General features: G+C 41.4%; 1 protein-coding gene across 1 annotated transcript in view; it reads left to right on the top strand.

The window, feature by feature from the left end:
* Positions 1 to 25803, top strand: part of GAB3 (GRB2 associated binding protein 3) — a 97002-nt gene that overhangs the window by 37315 nt on the left and 33884 nt on the right. The window contains exon 2 of the mRNA XM_075184358.1: positions 17292 to 17595. Within this exon, the coding sequence (XP_075040459.1) occupies positions 17292 to 17595 (304 nt within the window). The remainder of the gene's footprint in view (positions 1 to 17291; positions 17596 to 25803) is intronic.

The raw sequence follows: 25803 nt of genomic DNA, 5'->3' as shown, positions 1-25803 counted from the left end.
CTACATGAGAAAACAGTCAGTATTTAACTTATTTGCAAAACAGAATACTAATTTGCACCCCTTGCATTGTAACATGGTTTTGTCCAGGAGACTGAAATAAGAAGTTTCTCAAGTTAAGATCCTTAATGAATCAGGCCCCTAGTTCCGAACTGCAGCTACCACTCTATGCAGGGTTTGCAGTCCTTGTCCAGCCACAGATACTTTATTTGAGAACAGCTGGAGAGTTGCAAGCTGCAGACTCATGTTCTTCTGGACAAAAAATGTACAAACTGCAGCCAATGTGTATAAGTAATCCCCCTGCTAAAGCTGACATTTAAAGAATTCCTTAGCCTCAGAAATATTTCATTTTACCCGAAAAACCCAGACACATTGCTTAAAAAATTAAGATTTAATGTCTTTGCTTTTTTTTTTCATATTATATATAAATAGCATTCCCACTTCATGTCTAGGCCTATTTATTGTTCCTCATTTCCTGAGAAGCCATAAGGTGAAATTTTTCCAGCTTTGACTTGTTGTCAGGAAATGACATGACTATTTTCTGTTATTGATAAAATACCAATGTACTTGTTTGGCACACATGCCTGAGAAACATGGTGGATTTGTCTGGTAGCTGGAAGGCAGGCTTAATTGCAATAAATGGAAATTACAGTTAAACTTGATTTTGAATGATACACACAATACAAGGACCACAAATGTACATGTAAATGTTTTTTATATCCTTTTTGTGCATGGTCTGGTCCTGAAGCCATGAGGTTAAAATGCTTTTAGGACAGAATGGTTAAGTGGTTTCTATTGCTTTCTTTCTTTCAAATCAAGCTAATGATGACAATGACGCTTTTATATTGTTTTTCTCCCTTGCAATTCACTGAGTATAAATGTTTTTAAGCAATTACGTAATGTGCAATGGAAAACTTTTATGAAAACTGGTGCAAAGACAAAAGGTGTTGTTTGTACAGGAAACATGTTTGATTTTCATTTTCTAAACCACTTTAGTAACATGACAGAATCTGATTGGCTGCTACGGGCAATACCAACTTCCTTTTCACCATGTTTAACAATTATACACCACTATGATGAATTACAGTGAGTGCAATGAAAAGCTTGGGTGAGCTGATATGGTTTGAGTCATAGTGTGAAATATTCCATAAAATCTGGGTGTGTAGGTTGGAGTCTGTTATTCCATCTCATATACTCATATAACAAGAGGGACATCAACATCAATAGCTCTGTCTACTTGAATCAGGGCAGCAGTATTGTTATGCAGAAGGCTGGAATGGGACAATTGGAGGCTTTGGGCGACCTGGCAGATTGGGTATCTAGAGATTAGTAAAACACTGGATTGCGTGCAAATTTCTCCCAATGTTAAATTGTACACTTTGGATCAAGCTCTTCTTTAATTTAGACGTTTCCTAGATTTAACCAGAGAAGATAACTACATACCAATTATAACTACATGCTTAGAAAAAGTGTCTAATTAGAACAAAATATCCTCTAAGAACATTTAATAACATCATGCAGATAGCACACACGATGTAAGCTAAAGCAACACAACCAATCACATGCTAGGTCTGATCAGTTTAGAAACATATATTTATGACTGGTTGTTATGCGTTACAGCACAATATTTCCATTTGCACCATGTTATTGAAAAGGCTGGATAATTCTTTATGGACACACTTTACCAGCAAAGTGAAACAAAAGAATGTCCACATTATCCAAGTAGTGATCCAGACTTCTGTTACTGAGCACAGTTCAGCATCTTCAACATCCAATACACTTATCTGAGTAAAGATGGAATAAAGGATTTGCTGGTAGTAGTGGGGCACCCAAGTTTGCATCACACCAAGAATTATCCACTGTGGCCACCATATTTGAAATCTGAGTTTCCCCAACTGGCAGATCAGTATGGAGTCCTCAGTTCAGGGAATTTGACCGTGTCGGTGTAGAGAGCATGAAAAAGAAACCAGATAATACTGTTCCCTCACCGGATTTGTTGCAGATATGTTTACATTTTGCAGGATACTTGCCACGTCTCTTCAGACAAACATCAAAAGCCACGTCCCATAATAAGTAAGAGGTACTACTGATAGAAATGACAAGCATTGAATGGCATTGTCCCTAACAGACATATTTATTATAGAGCAAAAAGTCCTATGGCCGGTGAAAATGGGAACTTTGACCTATTTATCAAAGGCCAGTGATACCACCAGCACCAAGAGTGGCAACATAAGATCGCTGGGTTTCCCCAGAGATGTGTTTCCCCATAAAAAGGAAACCTACTTAAAAAGCATTGTGGCAATAAGTGAACCGCCTCAATCCTTGTTCTGCTATTGTTATCTCTCTCTTATCTGTCATTCTTTGAATAAAGCATTTCTTTTTCAATAGGCAAAAAATATTAAATTTTTTTTTTCTTTCATATTATCTTTTTTATAACAAATTAGAGGATTTATTTTTATCAGTGGAACTTTAAGCCAAGTCTGGACTTTCAGCTCCACTGCGCATGAGCGAGCTGTCTTCCCTGAGACTGGCCCAGCAAGACAGTAAATTAATCCTCACTGCTCCAGGCCAGTATCACTGAGATTTTATTCATAAATTGCACTAATAAAATATAATGGCTATTGCAGCCTGTTAGTAAATAGGCCCCTGTTCCAGGTCCATTATCATTATTATTATTATTATTATTACCAGTTATTTATATAGCGCCACTAATTCCGCAGCGCTGTACGGAGAACTCACTCACATCAGTCCCTGCCTCATTGGGGCTTACAGTCTAAATTCCCTAACAAACACATACACACAGACAGAGAGACTAGGGTCAATTTTGATAGCAGCCAATTAACCTACCAATATGTTTTTGGCATGTGGGAGGAAATCGGAGCACCTGGAGGAAACCCACGCAAACACAGGGAGAACATACGAACTCCACGCAGATAAGGCCATGGTTAGGAATCAAACTCATGACCCCAGTGCTGTGAGGCAGAAGTGCTAACCACTAGGCCACTGTGCTGCCCAGGTCCATACCTTGCCACAGAGTGATGTAAAGTAGAGAAGCATAACCCAACCAAGCAGAAGTTTAAAAAAATGTCTTCGGTCAGTAAAGAGATGGGACAAATCTCATGCTGTACAGATTTAGTTAAACACTGGAGTTATTTGAGATGTACCATTTAGCTCAGTAACACACTGCCATTTATATATATATATTAGTGTCCTCTAGTAGCTTTATATGCTTGTTACACACAATTAATTTAAAGAATTTTGAAAATACTATTTAGCAAATATATATGATAGTAGTTAGTATCATGTGGTTTCCTTCTTGAGTTTCACTTCAATGGTTTGTACGGGTATTATTGTTCTCAAATCCTCTAAAACATGCTTTGACAGTTATAGTGCAAATTGTAATATAAATGAATGTACCTGTACGCAGGCACTTGATGCTTTGAAAAACACAGTGGAGTTTTATGGGAAGACTCATTAAGTACATAGCGAAGCTTTGAGGTGACGTAATAAACATAATTTGCACGTTCCGTTTATGTCTATGCTTTTAACTAGTGTTGTGTAGGAGCACTTAACATGACTTTGTATGAATGCATGTTCTATTATTCACTGACAATAATCCTGAAGTCCATTATCAGTAAGAAGGTCTGAGAATTGCAGAAAGGACATGCTTACAGTAATTTATATACTGTATTGCAGGGTTATATTATAATGAAGGACTTAAAGTATGTCATGACACCACAGTGTGGGAATACTCAGAAGCCTGTGGAATTTCACATGGTTTCTAAAATGGAGCATTCTTTTAATATTTTCGTACATCCTTCAGCCGGTGTGCTGTTGGTGGGTGTAGAAGAGGGAAAATATGTAATGGTGGAATGTCACTTATGCAAACAAACAAATGTCTAAACTAAAAGTGGAATTATAGAGATAATGTCTGATATTACGGACATATTCCACATACTTTTCATGGACTGCAGTGGGTGTACTCAGGAAAGAAAATTACCCTCAGTATATCCATTGCAGTACCACTAAAACACAGTGACTAATTCAGTACTTCTTCTTTAAAATAGCCTTTTCCTTGGCTCATTTCAAGTTCCCTATGAACTTTCGTAGCTATTTGTGACTGACTTTCCTGGTAGTGTGGGCTTATCAATATTGTTCCTGTCACCAAGGAGTGCCTATAAGCTACACTGTCTGTGAGGGTGTATAATAATAATAATAATAGCAGGGAATGATCAGACTGAGGGGTTACTCAGGGCTGACGAAAAGGAGTTCAGGCCCTGGTTCAGTAAAATCTTGGGCCTCTGTCTGGGGAAGGGGGATCCTGGACCTGGGAGGTGTATGGGCCAATAGGAAGCTGCAAAGTTCTGCTATTGGTCCTTACAGTCACCTGTTTAATTCAGCTTGGGCTGTCTCCCCATCCACGTCTATTATAAACCGACACTTCTGCGAAAAATGAGCAGAGTTTCATTTTGGTCAAATCAATGATTGATCTTTGCAATCAATGACTGATCTTTGCATTATGGGATTCCTGTTGACTATAGGCAAAGGAGTAAGGAAAAAGAAAGGGATTTTTCAAAGAAATAGTCAAGTTCATGAGCCCGTTTGTTGCCAGTAGAATTAGAATTTGATAAACCGTATGTGAAATACACAAGTGTATAGCTAAAAAAAACGAAAAAAAAACAGGATTACAATTGCTGAGCATTTCATTGTGACCAAACCTTGTCTTGAGTCTGTTTACATGTGTAGGAATGTATGTTTCAGTTGCTTTGGTAAATAAAGCTATGATATGTATTTTGTAGTGAAACTATTGAATACCAAAAGTGGTTGAACTGCATAACACAAATGATCACATAAGTATTGTAGGTATAACACATGCTCACTCCCTTTTTGTCATTTAAAAAAAAATAAAAAAATGTAGAAATAACTTGCAAGATTTTTTGATAATGTTTTATGTCGTCGGCTTCCTGTGTTTCCCTGCCAACCAACTTTATCTACCATGTAATACAATGTTTAGTTACTATTTGTTGTGGGTGAATTATGTAAGTTTTTTGCTTTACATTTTTTGAAATTGCCAAATAATTCAATATGTTTAAATATCTTATAATACTGATCATAAAAATTATTCTCCTGCACAAAACAATAACTGTCAGTTTGTGGTATTGTATGCATGCATCAATTTGGTAATCTGTACTGATTTCCTATCCAAGGTATAATGTTGTATTTGTCATCATTTTTTTACAGTGCCCAGCAGGTTTTTCCGGTCATACATTACATTTTAAAACACAAAGGTATTAGAGTATACTTTGTTTTTTCACACACACACTGGGAATTAGTGCGTTCCCTAGTGTTTCACAGGCTGAAGCAGATGACAAGTGTACTGCTAACCTGCAGTGTTCTACATCTCCTTGTTAAATATAACATCATTATTAACCTAGCTTGAAAGATTATGTCAGATTAAGTCAGATTCTAGGAACAAGAACTTTTAAAACACAGGAATAACAAGACCAAGTAAAAAGTTATTGTGGTCTTTGAAAACGTAGTAAGGTTTTTATGACCTATTTCTTGCTTTTACCAGCTACCCAGTTGTCAGTATCATCCTTGCAGCTTCATTTTGCCCAATTTCCTGTTCTTGTTTTTTTTTTCCCTTTTCTTCACAATGTGCCTTCATGTGAGCTGACCGTTAGATAATGCTGTTTGACTGTTTTGGGTTTGTGGTATTACTAAAGTGAAATGAGAAGGCATGTTTCATGTAGTAGTATGCTGTTTGCATGGCTTTTAGGAGATAACATGCTTGGTTAGTTTAAGTAAGACCAGTGACTATTACAGAGGAAATACTACTTAAAGGGACAGTTTGACTGAAAGTTGCATTTATCCTCCCTTTATTTTTCAAAACATATTCACCCCTTTTATACATTACTATATTCTGTCATGTAATGATGACGTAGTTGTTCCATTGACAACATTCAGTTACAGCTCACCTGTGTTAAAGCAGGTACATCTTGACATATTTTTAGGTAAGAAGTTAGAGTTTCTATCACATACCAGCATAAATGTCTTAATTCATAAGATTGTTCACAATATTTTATTTCAGGTTAATGACTAGAATGTGTTTCTTTGCATTTTTACACTACCGACTTCCCAAGCAGTTATTTTATACCTTCTTATTAATAAGGACTGCTCAATAACATAGCACTACTGGATGCTCAGAGTCCATATTCTTTCACTATTTACGGATGCAGTGTCCACTCTGAAAAGCTGCAATGGGTTACTGCAAAGTATTTCTGTCGGGGTTACTGCAGAACAATTCTTGTTTTAATTCTTTGGAAATTGTTATCAATATCACACCGTTATCTACCCAATTGTCCAATTTCACTAGAACTTTATTGGTTAAAAATGTTATTTAGGAATCCAAAGTAAATTGTAGCTTGTTATAACAGGAATGATCACCTGTTTTTCCCCAGGTAAAGATGCCCATGCATGCGAAGTTGTGTTTGGGTAAAATACAAAAATAGAATCTGGTTGCTTAACACACTGGTTGAGCAGCCGGATAATGGGGGGCACAATTTTCGAGGTTGGATAATGACTGCACACGCACTCAGTTTGCGGTTATTACTCAACCACATCTTCCGCCAGACCGGTTGATGTCTGAAAAGTCCTACTCAGATGTGGTCCAGCGTTTACTTTTGGCACATACATTGTGTGCTTTGCTACAACCTAATTGACTGGCAACATTATTTACTAAAGCTTGGATTTGGAGAACAAATATGCAAAGTTTTTGTCCTGAAAGATGAAGTCAGACGGGCATATTCAATTGTCAGCGTTACTCGCAAAAGTAACGTGACTTGCGCACTATTACCGTTATTACGGTACCTTTAACGCCGGCTGAAATCATCATTATCACCGTTTATTTATATAGCGCCACTGATTCAGCAGTGCTGTCCAGAAGACTCATTCATATCAGTCCATGCCCCATTGGAGCTTACAGTCTAAATTCCCTAACATACACAAAGAGAGAGAGAGACTAGGGTCAATTTTGATACCAGCCAATTAACCTACCAGTATGTTTTTGGAGTGTGGGAGGAAACCGGAGCACCCAAAGGAAACCCACACAAACACGGGGAGAACATACAAACTCCACACAGATAAGGCCGCGGTCGGGAATTGAACTCATGACCTCAGTGCTGTGAAGCAGAAGTGCTAACCACTTAGCCACCGTGCTGCCCCGGCTTAGAATTACCGTAATACCGGTAATACTTTTAACACCACGAGAAACGCGGACAATTGAATATGCCCCAGAGAGTGTATAATAAAGTTTTCCGAGGCACAGTAGATGAAAGAGGGGGCTGCAATATATATGAAAATCCAAATTATTTGTGGCTACCATCTTGTTGGATCCAGTGAAAGTGGCACTAGGGCCTATTTCTGATATCACAGTGAAAGAAAATTAGGTTTCACCACGTTTTAGCAAACAAATTGCCACCGTGGCAGCTGAACCATCCTTAGGTGTCCAGCTATACTGGCTGGCGTGGTAGGAGGAGGCATGCATGAAATTGTGAAAAAAAAAAAATTACATTTTAAAAATATTTCTTTATATTGCTAAAAGAGCAGGTTTTTTCCTGTGCTTTGACCATTCTGAGACAGTGGTAGCAACCAGACTTCAGCAGCAGTACTTGTACCACCGCTGTCTTTGTTAAAAAGGCTTTCCCATGATCGGTGATACCCGACTATAGCTTTCACCTGCCAGGAGCTTTCTTAAATAGCCCTGATGCTAAAATTAGCCTTGCCCTGGTAAAAGTGTAATTTTCGCAGGAGTTAATGCTTGGTAAATAGGCTCCATTGTTAATGCTTTAGTATACTATACTGATCAAATATTTATGCTGAGTATTGTGCTTATTTTTAATTATGCCCAGATGAAGAACCCATATATAAAACCACTGTATTGGCAGCTTTCTGCAAATGAATAAAATATTTTGTATTGGGAACTGTAACTTCCCCTTTAATTTAACACTCTTCAGAACAAAATACTTTTTCTGAGGGTCAGAAGAAGAGGATGTTGTATCCTATCCCAAAAGCCACCTGCATGTCTTCTGACCACTTCCTCTACAGTCAGCTGCATTTTCAACAAGACCCTTATGCCGAGGGCAACAGTGCTGCTCTTTTACTTGTATAAACGTTTCAAAGCTTACACATGTATGTTGGACACTTTCCATGAATGCTATTAGTTCTGAAAGCTTATTTAATTTTGTCAAACGGTGAATTTGAGTTTCCTCTAAAACATCTGTTCTAATTCTGGTATTCAATTCAAGCATCCAATTGTACATACTAGTTTGACTTGTTGTGTAGAACATGGCATTGTGTATTGTTGTTAGAACCAGAAATTTTGCTAAATATCTAGTAGCTGTACCTACAACATTGTATGGATATTTAATTAGTTCTCCAGATCATAATCTCCCCTATTTATGTCTGTTGTTACAGTGTGGTAGATATGTATTGTACAATATGAACTATATCTCATGCTCTTATACATTAAAGTATTTCGGTGCACAATGAGGCATATTTAAGACGCACCGCATAATATGAAAAACAGTTTTCAATCCTCACCGCGTAGATAAGGATTGAACTATCTACCTTTGCGCGTACAGCAGTTCCGAGAGACTGCTGTTCCTGTGAAGTGCAAAACTCACCTTTCACTTGCGTCTTCTCATCACCTCCTATGCGATGCTGATTGCAATGATGTTTCCTCCTTTCAATCCCTGTGCGCATGCGCCCGACTGAAAACCTCGGGCATGCGCACAGAGATCCCGGACTGCAAGTCACGTGACAGGGAGCAATCACACGATCCTTCCACAAATGCGCTGTCCAGCTCTGCTCTTCGGAGCAGAGCTGTCAGGAGTGAAAGTTTCTCAATTATGTTAATGAACGGCATCTTCAGCTGGCGTACATTGATATGGGAAAGAGAAAAAATATATATTTTCTACCATTGATAAATAGCGATGCTGAGCATTCCCCATACACTTTTATGGGGACTGCTCAGTGAAACAAAGATAGGTGCAAAGCAGCAGATATCTATAATATCTGCTGTGATGCAGTGATGAAAAATTTAATTTTTCCGCTTAATCAGTTTAACAGAGGATTTATGTTTAATAAATAGGCCCCAATGTGTAGTAAAACTTGTACCATTATTTATATGTAATGCTACAGCTATGAAATAAGACCATATTACCTTTTTAACAACTTGTGTTGCTACTATTCATGCATTTCAGTTAATTTGGGTAACTTTTTGGGAATTACTACAAATTGTGTTTGCTTTTTTAATAATTAACCAGTGGCTCATACTTAAATCTACCTTTATTTACAATGCTTGTGGTTTTTTGCTGTTTACATTTTCATTTGTGGTCCTAGACTCCAACTAAATGAATGGAATGACGTACACTAGTGATCAGCCACACCGTGAAACACACATGCCTCCCAAATCTTGTCCACACAATAATGGTGGCAAAATACAAGCTTTGTAAGTTAAGTACCTGTATCACTCTTGTCAGGGTAAAGGAAGGTTTTACACTTAATCTTAGGGTAATGTTCACTGCCACTTTTCTTAAACTAGCTCATGGTGAAGACTGATCAAATACCTATAAAAATAGAGATCTTTGGTCTCTATTGCAAACATTATGTCATATCGATACTTTTCCACACTCTTGATGCACTTACAATAGAATAATTATTGTTTGTAACATGTAAAAAATACATTTGTTTGTTTTGTTTCTTTGCAATTTACCCCTCTCACCCTATCTAGCAAAACTGCTAGTTCCCGGAAGCTTTGGGGTGCGAAACTTCTGCTGGAAACCTGTATTCCCATGATCTTCCAGGGCTCACAGCCTGGACTTTAATTCTAAACTGCTGCATATAGAGACTGTCAACATGATTTGTCTATGCATCTACAACAAGCTTAAATCACATCATCATCATCATCATCATCATCATCACCATTTATTTATATATATCGCTACTAATTCCGTAGAGCTGTACAGAGAACTCACTAACATCAGTCCCTGCCCCACTGGGGCTTACAGTCTAAATACCCTAACCCACACACACAGAGACAGACACAGACTAGGGTTAATTTGTTAGCAGCCAATTAACCTACCAGTATGTTTTGGGAGTGTGGGAGGAAACAGGAGCACCCGGAGGAAACCCACGCAAACACAGGGAGTACATACAAACTCCTCACAGATAAAGCCATGGTCGGGAATGGAACTCATGACCCCAGTGCTGTGAGGCAGAAGTGCTTACCACTACGCCACCGTGCTGCCCCACAGATTTTCCTGCACACGTTTTCGCGGTGCGAGAAGAAATCTGCAATGTTAGATGGCCGCAGAGTGCCCTTGCGACCGTTTCGGAGGCACTCCGCTGACAATTGAATTCCCCTCAAAGGCACATTTCAAGACTTTTGGTAAAAATGTAAAATTTTATAGTAAATGTAGTTTTCTGTGGCAAATGCACCTATTATGTATTTTCCTTGGTGCCGCTGTTCAGCCTACATCTGCCTGGACTCCATCTGCTACTGTGACTATGTTGGTTCTGTAGATTACAGTTCACCTGATTCAAATAGTGAGCAGCAGTAACTGTAGTTTATGCCTTTCTCTTGTCTGTATGATATGAATGAGTGAGTGTCTTATGCACTAGGCTTCTGCTCCCTCCATTCTTTATCACAAACCGAGTGCATGAAACGCTCACGTATTCATAATGCATTCACTAGGGGAGGAGCATTGTATTTGGGTATTACCAGTGTGAATCAGGTGAGCAGTAGTCTATGTACTACAGTCCAGTGGCGGAACTACCATTGGTGCAGCAGATGCGGTGCTCTGGGGCAGGGCCGGATTAAGGGAAGGGAGGCCCCCGGGCTAAGGGTACTGTGAGTGCTTCCCCCCCATGCATCCCCCCAGTCATGAACCCCCCCCCCCTCCTCTGTGAACTTACCTCCTTTCGTTGTTCCACTCCCTGTAGCACTCACGCGGCGCGCAGTAATCATAGCCTCACTCTCACAAGATCTCCTCAGTAAGGAGATTACTGCGCACCGCATAAGTCCTACAGTGACAGCAGGCAGCTAACAGCATAACATTTGCTGTTAGCTGCCTGCCATTTTCTTTGAAGAGGTGACAGTCGGAGCTGGGGGTGGGGATGCCCCCGACCCGATGAATCACAGCGGGCCCCCCATCTGCCTGAGGCCCCTGGGCTGTAGCCCCTTTAGCCCTATTGTTAATCCGTCTCTGCTCTGGGGGCCCATGGTGATAGTGGGGCCTGCTGCATGGGAACTAGTGAGCTGTGGGCCCTGGTTTCCTCCTCCCTGCTTCCCTGCACCAGGGGCCACAGCTCGCTAGTTCCACCTGTGCTACAGTCAGTCTGTCACCTACACATAATGCAATCATCCACTTGTAGGCTGAACCATTATGGAGCCTATCAATTTGCTAGGCACCAGTAACATTGGAAAGATAATATTCAGGAATCACTGGTACCTAGTGAGTCCATAAACTACGTTCTGATAAATATAAGTCTACAATGCAGCTGCAGCCACAACAGATTCACCTTAAGCAACACAGGAACCGTTAGAGACTGGGATTGCACACGTGGCATTTATGACTGAAGTGCTACAAGTTGTGATGTAACAGCATAAGCAATCGTCAACGTGGCCGTTTTATTGCTAATTCAGCTGCTGGCACTCACATTGCATTATCTGTCACAATCAAGGGATGGCTAGTTGCTAAGTAAGTGATGTTTTGTAGTATGGGACTCTACATCTAAACATTGCCTTTCTGGTTCTCTGATTCTGTACAATGTATTTAATTATTTTACCGTTTAAAATCTAGATATTTTAGCAAGGTTCCCCTATGGCACACTTGTTTCCAAGGTCGTGCCAGTTTTTCTATAGAGTTAAGTATCACTTGGATGTTTACTGCTTTGAAAAATTGTGAGCCTCATTGAGGTGCATTTAACTAGGATCAGAAAACATTTGGGGCTCATATATAGTTGGACGTAAATAGCATTTCATTGTAGAACACTCTGTTTTACTTCTGCTTTGTGGACATGCCCAGAAGTTCTGATTACGGCCATATGTAGACTGAGTCGCATCATGCATATATGGTCGCTTTTGGCCCCTTACCATTGAAGAGGCGCAAAAGGTGAACGGGGAGAGCATGTAAGGGTGTGTTGGAGCAAATGTGAGCTATGTAGAATAAGACTCAGAAGCTTATGCGCCTGTCAGGAGACAGGAAACTTGCGGGTGTTCAGTCACTGATGGTAATGACCATCAGCTTAGATGCATCTGGCTTAACATACCCGTGTAAAGCTGGGTACACACTACAGAAATTTCGACCAACTTTTTATGCCGAGCGATTTTACATGCGATCGATGGTCCGATTGCTCAGTCCATGGACTGCATACACACTAGCCTTGTTTAGGACGATAAAGGGAAGAGCGGACGTCCAGTTAGCGACTTTTTACAGCTATGTTGTCGTGAGCAATGACTGTAATTTCATACTCACTGTTGTGGATCGGTCGGAAGTTTATACACACTACACAGCGGAAACGAGATTGGAACGAAAATATTAAACTGTACGACCAACCAAATGAGGCAGACTTTCGACCATCGTGTAACTGGACACACTGACCCGACTTTTGAACGAGCGGTCGTATGTCGGCTGTTTGAGCCGATTATTGGACGAAAACAGTGTAGTGTGTACCCAGCTTAAGATGTCTTTATTTGGGATGCAATTTCCATCTGCGTGTTAGAACTAAATTGCATCCAACTCTACATGAGGCCCATTGTTGTTTCCAGTGGTCAAAGTGGAAATTTAGAGGTGGCGGTATGGAAAATATAAGTAAATGGAATTTTGTAGTTTTACACTGAAGTGACAGTATGGCATATCAACATATACCGGCCCACATCGAGCACTGGTTGTAACGATTGTTAATTTCCTACTCCTCCGTGTCCCCAGTTTTTAAGTTTTCAAGGATAGGACAACCTGTATCCTGCCAGATCATTACAAGGCTCCTGGCTACACAGAACCTTTCAGGAGATTAGTGCCGGTATTGTGGGAGAACGTGACCTGCTTAATTAAGGCAAGCAGGAAACCAGACTGAGGAACCTATTTATTATTAACGAGCCTTTTTGTGGCGTAAGTAAGATATAAAATATCCTCTATCACCACAATTTATGTAAAAAAAAAGAGAGAGAATACTATCCAGGAATGTTTCTCAGTAGTTACACACATGCATGAGTCGGTTTGCAGGCTTGTAGATGTGTAGTTGTGTAGTGGAACTGAAATCCCGGATTTGTGATTTCACTTCCACTTAATGAAAAAGTAATCAGTTAAATTTATTTATTTTATTTATTTAAAAAAAAATGTTAAAACCTCTTATGCATTAAAAACTGCTGTATTCAAATAATAAAGCATTTTTAATGGTCTTGTTCTGTTATGCCACCCTGAGGTATCAGTAACAGAACAGGTATCACATACTTGCCGAATTGTTTAAAGGCTCCCAGAGGGAATGGTGTGTGTGTGTGTGTGTGTGTGTGTGTGTGTGTGTGTGTGTGCAGAGAAGGGGGAGTGGCTTGGTGAATATTATAATTTTGGCCCTGCCCTGTGGTGTAATTATGCAAACACCTACCTGAGAATCGCGTCATGGCAGCTCTAATCCTGCCCACTTCACTAGGAAGTGGCCAGATGTGGGAGCCGAGGAGACCTACCCGGAATTCGGGAGTCTTCCAGACATTCCAGGAAGAGTTGGCAATTATGAGGCATCATGGTGGTACAGGTGCCACTGCAATATGTGTTAATAGGCTAATATTCAAATCAGTGATAAAAGATATCTGTTAGTACTGGTGGTAATCCTTTGATGCATTGATGTATTGGGCAAAGTGCTTTAATAAATGTACCCAGAGAGTTAGATAGTATAAGTAGCAGGATCCTCTAACAGCAAGGAGTAGTGATATGTGTAATTGACTGGACCCGCATATATATATGACATTAATCATTTGTGTGACCATAAATCTGCCAAAGGCAAGGTAAAGGGAAATGTTCTTACAGTGTGACAAGTTTTTAGTTGTAACAAAGCTACAATAACTAGTGACGAGAACAACATGAAGTGTCAAAATGGAAAACGGTAACTTTAAATAAAAATATAGCCAGAGCAAACTGAGCATTGAGAGTGTAGCGTTGTGTGACGTACACAGAGTATAGCCAATTTATCATATCAATATTCAACACAAATAAGCAGATTCAAAAGTTAGGAAAAGAACTTCCATTGGCCAAAATATATTGTTTTTTGTTTGTTTTTTAAATTGTGAATAAATGTAAAAAATGTGCATATCTTAAGAGTATCCAGTTTGGTTATTCTAACAGCAGTACAAATTATGTTTATATTGGTATGTTTATATTTGTATCACCCCTTTTGTTTAACCAGAAAAGACTGTGTTACATGAATTAATCCTCACCCCAGCCTAAAACCTAGGACTTACTGAATTTAGAAGCAGCTGAAAATAAACCCACTGGGCCTCATTTAGGAACCTGCGTAATACACTCCTGCAATGCATTTAAGTGTAATCACCCAGCTTGCAAATACAAATGTGCATCTTTTGGAAATGTGTAGGGTAAAGGGAGACACAAATCACATTAAAGTCCTGCTTATTACCACTTCCATTATGTCAGTGTCTTCAGTCTGTACATGGTCTTTAATTTCTTAATTTTTTTTATCCTAAAATGTTCCTTTATTTGTCTTAAATTAAGCATGAAGGGTCATAAGGACGGTCTTTATTACATATGTCACTACCTCCAAGGATGATGCTCTTTGGTGTAACCAGGGAACACTCTGGTAAATGAACATTCTCCATCACTTGAATGTTATTTAAATGTCTTGCAGAACAAAATCTCATTATTACAAGTGGGAGCAATATTGGGTGCACAAGTACTCCTAGCCCACGTTCAACACGGAGAGCCCCAATCTGGCCAGCTCCTTCTATCGGAAGATGCAACATTTTTATGTTCCCCATATCCTCTTTTATAAATGATTGTTACTATGTCTCACGCCAGTTATCCAAGTATGCTGAAATAATTTAGACATTATCCACATATTGTCAGCATTATCCTTACGGACTTTATAAATGACGTATACAATATAAATGTCATTTAATGTTCATGTTTTGAACGTGCTCTGTCTTTTATGCACTAGCAGCATAACACTACACAGTCTGTGTAATTGGCAATGGTTTTATTTTTGTCTGAACTGATCTGTTTCATGTTTGCCTGTTTAATTTCCAAGGAACATCATGGATTTTATAACTGTCTTATCACACATTTTATTTTAGTGGAAGTAGTGGGCTTTCTGTTTGTTCGCTATATCATCTGGTAACTCATTAATTTCTACTTCCCCTTTTTCACATAATATTTCTGGGAAATCATTTTTTTAGGTTCCCCTTAGTAATTTTGCTTTACATATCCATTTCTATTTTGGGCATTGTTTTTTACTCTTTGCTGTGTGCTTGGTGGGTTTCAGTTTCATTTATTTTTAGACTTTCATGGGGATTGGTATAGGAACAGACTAATAAATATGTTTTCGATTGCACAATTTGTTTAATTAAGATTTAGAGGTTTCTGGTTGTGATCAGTCATTGTGAAAATATTAATCCAAAATCTTACATTTGTGAGCTTCCTAAGAACTTTTTCTGTTTTTTCTGAGCAGCAATAACTGCTAATTTATGTCTACTGTAACATTCAGAATTAGAAATATATCTGACTGGTTTCCAGTTCTCAGAGAATTCTCAGGTTGCAGATTCTAGGAAGGGGTTACAGCTGACGTTAGTCTAAGGCCTTGTTCACATGGACATTAATTTTATCGCAAATCAAATATGCTTTGATCAAAGCTTAAAGCTGATTGGCTTCTTTTCTGCAGCATTGCATTGGCATATATTTCTACAGCGTGTTTGTAAGTCACCCTCTTAATTTGGGTTCATCTTAAAAAAAAAAAAAAAGAATTTCAGTTGCATACATTTTTACATCATGTTGTAACTGGTCATACACACACCATATGTCTTAGATGTACAAACAAATAAAGATTTACTTATCTAAAAACTGTTTTATTTTTTTTTACATATAACAGTCAAATTTTTGTTTATTGTTAAGGGTTTTACAGTTGCATTATTTATTGTTACTCTCGTTCTGTGTATGATCAGTGACAGGCTGTAATAGATAAAAAGAGAAGTGACAACATACCAGTGCTGCTTAACTCTGTAAATAAGTTATTGTGTAGTTTACCAGTACAAGGGGCAAATCTAATGTGGGAGGTTTTACTATAAGTGTGCATTTTAATCCAGCTTGGCTGCTCCACTTCCAATGCTCAATCAGGGTAGAACATTTTAAAAGTTGTATGTTTTTTGTCAGGGCCGTAACTAGGGCTGTGCGAAAGGGGCGACCGCCCAGGGCGCAACACTGAAGGGGGGGTGCAATTTAGGAATATTTTAGGTACATTTGGTTAAAATTGAGGTCTAGGGGGGCGGCATTTGTCTTTCTCACCCCAGGCGCTAGAATTCTAAGTTACGGCTCTGGTTTTGTAATTGTCCCCTGACTCGATTGGCAGGAAGTGAAGAGACATTTTTTAAAATTGTTCCGTGAAATATTCACATCATTTTTCATTTGGTGGGAAAATATTGTATGTTTTTTACGTTTCTTTCTCACAGCGCAATTTGGGTTTAAATGTTCCGTGTAGACTTCTCACTATGTTTTGTCTTGCCCCCAAAACACCTTACAGTTGAATGAATCATTTTCTTTCCAGCCTTATTTGTAGATGATAGTCTGTGAAATCGGAAATCTATAAATACAATCTTTGAGTTCCAATTTTGTTTCATTGTTTATAAACCATTTTCTACTGGAATACCTGAATGTCACACCTCTGTAAAACATTCTATTTTGCAGAAAAATTTGATTTACATCAAGTTTTGGTGTTTCTTTACTCATCTCTACCTGAGATCTGGGAGTTTTTGGAACTCTTGAAATGTCTGGATTGTAAGAAATTTTTGATGAACTATTGCCTTAAGTTCAATAAATGTGACAAAACCTATAGCAATCACATTAACATTTTGACTGATCTAGTGCAAATGAGTTATGAAAGCAAATTTGTGGCTGACATGAGTTGATTGTATCCAAAATTTATTTTCCCATGAAGCAAATTTATGATTTAGTTTATTTGTCTGTTGATGCCTTTTTCTTTTTCGCAAACAAACTAACGTCTGTCGCTTTCCTCAGGTATGGCGGAAGCGCTGGTTTGTACTACGACGGGGAAGGATGAGTGGAAACCCAGACGTGTTAGAATATTACAAGAATAACCACTCGAAAAAACCCATCAGAGTAATAGACCTAAATGAATGTGAAGTGCAGAAATACATTGGTGTCAACCTGATAAAGAAGGAATTCCAGAACAGCTTTGTATTTATTGTGAAAACTGCTTTCCGTACATTCTACCTTGTGGCCAGAACGGAGGAGGAAATGCATAGCTGGATGTACAATATCAGCCGGATCTGTAACTTTGGACAACTGGAAGATGGCACAGGTGAGGTCAAGGTCAAAGGAGCCGACCTTGAGATCCTGAACAATGATGCGTTCAATCACAATATCAGATATATGTCATAGATCAAAATTTTCAGTAGGCCTAAATACAACATTTTAAAAAAGTCTCATAGGTGAATTAAGCATATAAAGCGGCGATTCCCAAACTGTGCGCCGCGGCTCCCAGGGGTGCCGTGGCGCTGTCTCAGGGGTGCCGCGGGCCAGCCATAAAAAAACCAAACAGAAACACTTACCAATCCGCGCGGCGCCGGGACCCAGCATCCTCCTCTCTCACGCAGCTGTGATGCTGGGTCGGGGCGCCGCGCGGATTGGTAAGTGTTTCTGTTTAGTTTTTTTATGGCTGGCGCGCAGCAGAGGGAGCAAAGAGAGAGGGCAGAGGAGAGTGGCAGCGTGACAGGAGAGGGACAGAGGAGAGTGACAGGAGAGTGACAGCAGGGGGACAGATGAGAGTGACAGGAGAGGGACAGAGGAGAGTGACAGCAGGGGGACAGAGGAGTGACAGCGTGACAGCAGGGGGACAGAGGAGAGTGACAGCAGGGGAACAGAGGAGTGTGACAGGGGGACAGAGGAGCATGACAGCAGGGGGACAGAGGAGTGTGACAGGGGGACAGAGGAGAGTGACAGGAGGGGGACAGAGGAGAGTGACAGCGTGACAGGAGGGGGACAGAGGAGAGTGACAGGAGAGGGACAGAGGAGAGTGTCAGCGTGACAGTGAGAGAGGGCAGAGGAGAGGGACAGAGGGCAGAGGAGCTGGGACAGCGTGACAGAGGGCAGAGAAGCTGGGACAGCGTGGAAGAGGGCAGAGGAGGGGGACTGCGTGGCAGAGGAGCTGAGACAGAGGGCAGAGGAGGGGGACAGCATGAGAGGGCAGAGGAGCTGGGACAGCGTGACAGGAGGGGGGACAGCGTGGCAGAGGAGGGGGAATAGCGTGAGAGAGCAGAGTGGGCAGAGTGTGTGGATGCAGTGGGGGCATAGTGTCTGGATGCAGAGGGGGCATTTTTGCATACAACTAAATAAGCATTTCTGTCCTGACCTAAATACTTATTACAATTTTTTGACCCAACTACTTCTAAAACAGGACTGCTCGGTAATTATTTTGGAGGGGTCCTTAAAAAAATTATGGAGACTCTAAGGGTGCCGCGAACTGCAAAAGTTTGGCAACCACTGATATAAAGTATAAACTTAAAGGGATTGTCCAATTGTAAAAGACATCTGCTATTTATATATTTTTTTACTACTATAATTTGACAACTCAGATACATTATTAATCCTGACAGCCTATTATTGAATGATAATTTATTGGTCCAGACAATGAGCTCGCACATTACAACAACGCATTTTTTTGCTATCATAAGCAGACAAATCTCCATGATCTTCTCTTTTCCAGGTGTATTTCTGTATTTCTATTGCTAATACTTAAATTATAAATGACTTCTTTAGAATGCTGTTAAATAATCTGCTTTTGCATAAGCCCATAGCTCATATGCTCTCACCAGTACACATTTTAATAACAGATCAGCTTGACGGCAAATATTCGCAAAAGTGGATGAATTATTTTGATTGCTATAAATGCTTAATTAGTGATATACTTTAGAATATATATTCAAGTACTGGTAGCGAGGACCAAAGTCCAGATTTTCTCACAACCTCCTCAGTACCAAAATGAACAAAGTTGGGTAGAAGATAATAAATATGGTTAAGTACAGAATTTGAACTACCCTGCCCTCTCATTTCCCACATTTACCATCATAAGAAAATACTGGTTTTTATTATTTTGGTATCTGACTAGGGTTTCTGAGAGTTCTGGCAGTGATTAGTAATGGGGGGTTCTAGAATGAATCATACCTTAAGGTTTTATGATTGTTTGTAGTTCTGTAATCTTTAGTATCACTTGCAGAATGAGCCTGAAACTGTCTTGTTTTTTACACAGTTAATGGCAATAGTTATATGGAGCTGTAACTAACTGCCATTGTGTCATTTAGGGGTAAATGCACGAATGTTGTTATGCCAGACTAGTCTGAGATCATGTGATGAAATTGTGGCAAATGAGTGAGAGAACAACCCCACTATTAAATGCTTGTGACCTAAATCTGCTAAGTGCTTAATGATGGTCATGTGTCCAATTTGCCACACACAGGGGTGACTAAATTGGATAGGATCAGCTGTTCAGTATATGTAGGAAATTCCATTAGGACCAATTAGCACATTTGGTTGAAGGTAACCTAAAATGTCCCAATTTTAGAAGTGTGAAAAATGTGAGGTATGGGTTTGATGATCTACTTAATTGAAACACAGGACAAGACACAGGTTGGCTCACAACTGCAAAATCTGTGATGAGCTTTTATAACAATGTTTGGAATCACTGGACTTCATACATCATAAATCACCCAGCAGGAGTTTACAATCATTGATAGATCACAATTGGGTCCAGTCAAAAGTACCAAACCTTAGTAGATGGATTTTCAAATTATTAGGTACAGACAGTCGTGGTCAAATATAGGTCCCCTTGCACATTTTTCTAATAATGCAACATTTCTTACAGAAAAATTATGACCAAAAAATATTTTGGTATTCACATATATATTCCTTTGGTTGGCAGCAGTAAGAAAACACAAAAATCTGAACAAAAATATAAGTTTTATTTTATGCAACACGGAAATCCTTAAATTGGCCGAACAAAATTGTTGGCATCTTTTAGAAGTAGTTATAAACCATTTCAAGCAGCTGATTCTCCTTCACTTTGGAACTGGACTTCCCCGTTGTGGGTAGCAGGTGCCTGCAATATAACAATCACTCTTTAAATGGGCTTAAATAGAGAAAAAGGCTCATTCTACTCTTTTGTCTCACTGTGTGTACTGCAATGAGCATTGAGAAGTGAAAGCCAGAGGTGGTCAAACAGAATATTGTAGCCAAGCATGGACAATCTCAAGGCTACAAATCAATCTCCAGAGACCTTGATGTTCCTGTTTTTACCATACAGAAACGAGAACTAGGTATGACAGTTTCAATTAGCAGCATCCGTCACCAAATCAGTGAAAGAAGGTTGTATGGTTGGAGACCTAGGATGGCCTCACTGCTGAGAGAGACAATAGAAAGTCTGCCTGGAGTTTATCAAAACATACCCGAACAAGACAAATTCCTTCTGGGAGAATGCCCTGTGGACAAATGGGACCAAATTAGAGGTTTTGGTAAAGCTCACCATTCCTATGTTTTTAAAAAGCAAAATGAAGCTTTCAAAGAAAGGAACACCTACAGTCAAACATAGATGAGGTTCAGTGGTGGTTTGGTGTTGCTGTGCAGCATCTGGCACTGGGTGTCTTGCCAGTATGGCATCATGAAATCTGGAGATTACCAAGCCACTTTGAAGTGCAATGTTAAACCCAGTGTCAAAAGCTGGATTTCCATCGAAGGTCATGGGTCTTCCAATAGGGCAATGTCCCCGAACACACTTCAAAGAGCACCCCAGGAATGGTTCAAGACAAGGGGCCTGATTCATTAAGGATCTTAACTTGAGAAACTTCTTATTTCAGTCTTCTGGACAAAACCATGTTACAATGCAAGGGGTGCAAATTAGTATTTTGTTTTGCACATAAGTTAAATACTGACTGTTTTTCATGTAGCACACAAATACTTGATAGCTTATTTGTACACTGAAATTTAAAGTTGATATTTGTGTGCTACATGAAAAAACAGTCAGTATTTAACTTATGTGCAAAACAGAATGCTAATTTGCACCTCTTGCATTGTAACATGGTTTTGTCCAGAAGACTGAAATAAGAAGTTTCTCAAGTTAAGATCCTTAATGAATCAGGCACAAGAAACTTGAACTGTTCTGAAGTGGCCAACAATGAGTCCACATCTAAATCCCATAGAACACCTGTGGAGAGATCTGAAAACAGCAGTTGGCAGAAAGCAACCTTCAGCAGTTTGCACAAGAGGAGTGGACCAAACTGCCAGCAGAAGATCATCCATGGGTATAGGCTGATTGCAGTTATTTTGACCAAATATTAAGACTAGGGTATAAATAATTGTGTCAATGTTATTTATTTTCGTTCACTGATTTAAAAAGATATACATTATTAAATTCAGAATAAAAAGCAGGATCTTTAATATTAAAAGACCAAATACTGTTGTCAATTTCAATTTATGTTTAGAGGAAATTGTGAGTTATTTGAAAAAAAGTGCAAAGGGTGCCAATATTTTTGGCCATGACTGCACATCCAGCCCACCCAACAAAAAACTTACAATGTACTGCTACAACTGAATTGGGTTTAAAAACATAAATGAACTTTAACACATTCATTTTAATTACCTTCACCAAATTGTCTGTAATAGAAGCCCCTTTCTTGTTTAAATGACTAGAAAGCCCACTGAATCTGTCTCTGCCTTCTCTGCATGAAATTCCACTAGGATTAGGGAAGAATAGGCAAGAATGTGACAGATAAAAACATAAAGAGCTAATAAAGTAAAAATGGTTGATATCACATATGAGTAGTATATAGTATTTGGTATTTATTCATGTTTCTAAAACTACTTTCACATCTCTAAATCATAACGTTTAAACAGTCCTGACATACTATAACCATTAAAGCATGGACACAAGGGTTCTCTGCTGCTTCTCCAGCAAGACTCATTAGGTCATGCTGAAGAAAAAGAAAACATTTCTCTTCATTCCCTGGTTAGACAATACTTATACATAATTTATTCACCCAGCTGCAGCAATATAACATTAATGCACACCGATACTGTTACCAGACTCAGAGAAGAGTGTGGTGAGCCTGTTCTGCACCCAGGGGAGAATCTTGCAGATCTGATTAGACTGAAGGTTAGGTAAAGGGTAGCAAGCAGTAGCCATAAATGGTGGGTAATGAGACTGTAAATAATGGAAGCAGCTGCAGCCTGGGAATTTTGTGCTAAAAGAAAAATGTTTGTAGCTGAGAGTGAGGTACGTGAAACGGTAAAACTACTGTTGGTTTAAATGTCCTCATAGCATCGCTGCTGCTATTTTTCGATGAATAATATAACAAGGTAATTATTGTAGCATTGCTTGTGCAGTAAAATAGAAATGGACCTTTTTTTAAAAGGTGAATGGTTGTATTATGGTGTGGCTCGCTTGCGAAGCATATTGACTTGTGCCATGGCTCTGTTTACATAGTCTTTGTCTTGATGGTTGACAAACACTGATTTTGGATCATTAATAGAGATGCAAATTTAGGTCTTTTGGGAATCCAAAACTACCATTTATTGCCCCAAAGCTGCAGTGTGACCAGTGTTCCCATGGACCATTTTTGTGAAATGCAGGACAGAACCAGAGCAATGCTAGAACTTAAATGGTTACAGAGCCTTTTGATATTGGCTGATATAGTCTTCCATGCGTAGGCTTGTACCATGGCTCGGTCATCCGGATAAATGAGCGCTCATAGGTCTAAATGACCCTGTTCTGAAGCCTGCACAACACTGTCTTGCATGTTTTGGGGTCAATCTGTAACGCCCCCTGCGGGGAAAGACAGGGACAGACGCAACAGAAAATAACTCACCTTGTAAACGATGGTCACCTCCAGTCCGCTTCTGATTTCCCAGCTGCGATCCGATCCCAGCAGATCCGCAGCCACCTCCAATCACGTCCCTCTAAGATAGAGGCAGAGATTACGGCCGTGCCTACCAGGTAAGGGCTGTCCGAGACTACGGCAAAGAACAAGGGCACAGTCAGTCCAAGCTCCTTGCCGCCTCCTCACTTTGTTCTTGCCAGGACGCGGGGGACTACAGGCACTGAAGGCCAAGACTAATCCGAGGACTAATCCCGCCTCAAGTGCCTCACACACCTGCCGGTGAGGGCCTAACCGAAAGGGGGAATCGAGCGTGATACTCACCGGGACACTCCCACTTCCGATCCGGTTCTCCTGCACCTTCCCGACTCCTGCGGATGACAAGAACACACAGCCTCCCTCTACTCTCTCCGTGAACTAAAGATGGCACCCACAAAACTGGACTAACTACAACGGCGACCCGACCCTAACAACGTTCTAATGGTCGGCAACGCAACTAAGTCAAACACTAGGACTAACTAAATGTGGTGCACTAACGGAACTACTAGTTACACGCTACGGGGAACACCAGCCGGTGTTCACAGCCTAAACCGGAGGGCGGTTCCTAACCCCCTCACCCAGGTCGTACCAAGAAGCTGCCTTCTTGCTATGGAGTCACACACAGGCCCTAAGTACGGGTTCTTTAAGCCCGGCTGAGGCTCAGTAAAACAGCACACTAACCCGCGGGCCGACTGCCGCACGGAACAGCCGATCGAACTGAACCGCCCGACTGCCTGTACTCGGGTATCTCACACGTGTCCCTACGTCCGGAACCACAGGTCCACCTGCACGGAACCGGCCTTGAGGACCCTTGATCAGAACCACGGCCGCCCCTGGAACTGCCTCAAGGTGTGCTGTACTGCCACCAACTCACTCAGCCACCCCCTCTGGGTACCAGTGTGACCCCGGGGACCTAAGGGACAGGGAAACTACATGTGTTCTCCCCTGACTATGTGTATGCTGGTACTTACACTTATCCCCCACAGCACGGGTTAGCACAGGAAAACCACAGGAAACAAGAGCCTACCTTTAATGGGGGCCTGACGTCTTGCCCCTGGACACAGTTAGAAAGCACACCAAAATACTGTAATGTAAACTACACTCGCCACACAGACAGAATAAATAGATACAGTATACAGTACCTTGCCCGCTACTTACCCGAACACACCGCTGCTAGCCAACCAGCAGGTTGCTACAGCACCACAGGAGCCTACGCTCGACCGTACCTCCTAACCACGTGTGCTCACCTCACACAGGACCGCGCCTACTCTCACGAGGCTCCCACGCCTCTACCACACACCACCAGGGCCTTATGCCCTACACACCATGGGTCTCTGCCCAGCTACACACAGAGCCTTGTGCTCTGATTAATGGGCCTCAGCCCCCTCTCTACCTCAGGGCTCTGAGCCCACCCACTAGGGCCTTATGCCCTACTACCTAGGGGTCCTAGCCCCTGCCTGAGGCCTGTGGCCTCCCTAACTAACTGAGGGCCTTGTGCCCTTAATAACCTACAGGCTACCAGCCTCTAACCAGGCCCTCTGGCCTTCCTATGGCCCCTAGGCCACTAACTACCTAAGGGCCTTGTGCCCTTGTACACCTGGGGCTCTGAGTCCCCCTCTCTAACTAACAGGGGCTTGTCCCCTTTATATAGATACTAATGGCCTACTGGCCCACTACCACGTTGGGGCCTAGTGCCCAGGTCCCTGGGCCTTGTGCCCCTAATTCACGTGCCACGGGCCTTGTGCCCGAATGTGCCCACGGGCCTAGTGCCCGAACTTAACGTTGAGTATACTTACCTGCTCTGCGCAGGATACTCAACTTGACACGCCGTCTTCTTCCTTTCTTCTCCGGGTCTTCCAGACCCTCCAGCCGGCGGCGCCTCTTCTCCGCTTCGGCGCTGGGTCTCCAGTTGCAGCTGGGGCGGGGGCGCTCTCAGCCCTGACAAGGGCTCCCCGCCGGCGATCTCCGCTCCGGCGGCTTGCTTGGAGTCTTCTGGCGGCAGGGTAGCTCACGGCCCTTACAAGGGCCCCCTGCCGCCGCTGCCGCTGGTCTTCTTGCTGGACGTCTTGCAGAGACGTCCTCTCTCTTCTCCGCCGACGGACTTCTGGCAAAATGGCGCCACCCGGCGACTTATATAGTCGCCGGCGTGACGTCATCCGCCGGTGCGAGCGCTGATTGGCTCGCGTCGGCGCCAATCTTTTGAATGGCCGGGCGCGAGCCGCGATTGGCTCGCGCATCCGGCCGCTGATTGGCCAGCGGGGAAAGATGAGCCCTGATTGGCTCATCCTTCCCCCGCGCACAGGACCTGCAAGAAAGAAGTTATACTCACCGCCGCTGGATCGATGGACGGGTAAGTTCTTCTTCTCTTCTTTCCTGTAGCTGGGCACCATCGGGGACCTCTTCAGCCCCTCCAGGGGCACAGCGCTGCCGGATATCTTCGCCCTCTTCACGGGCACCGGCTCTGACATCTTCTGTCCCTCCACATTTCCGCCGCCTTTTTCCATTGTGGTCCCCACAATCAACGTCTTCTCCTCTACGTCCACCTCCAAGGGTCGCTTACCGGCATCCCTGACTTGCGTCCACCGGGTCCTTCGCGGTAAAGCCCT

This window comes from Mixophyes fleayi, chromosome 9 (assembly GCF_038048845.1).
Source record: "Mixophyes fleayi isolate aMixFle1 chromosome 9, aMixFle1.hap1, whole genome shotgun sequence".
NCBI lineage: Eukaryota > Metazoa > Chordata > Amphibia > Anura > Limnodynastidae > Mixophyes > Mixophyes fleayi.
Note: the sequence above shows the minus strand (reverse complement) of the source record. Positions and strands in the feature narration are given on the sequence as shown.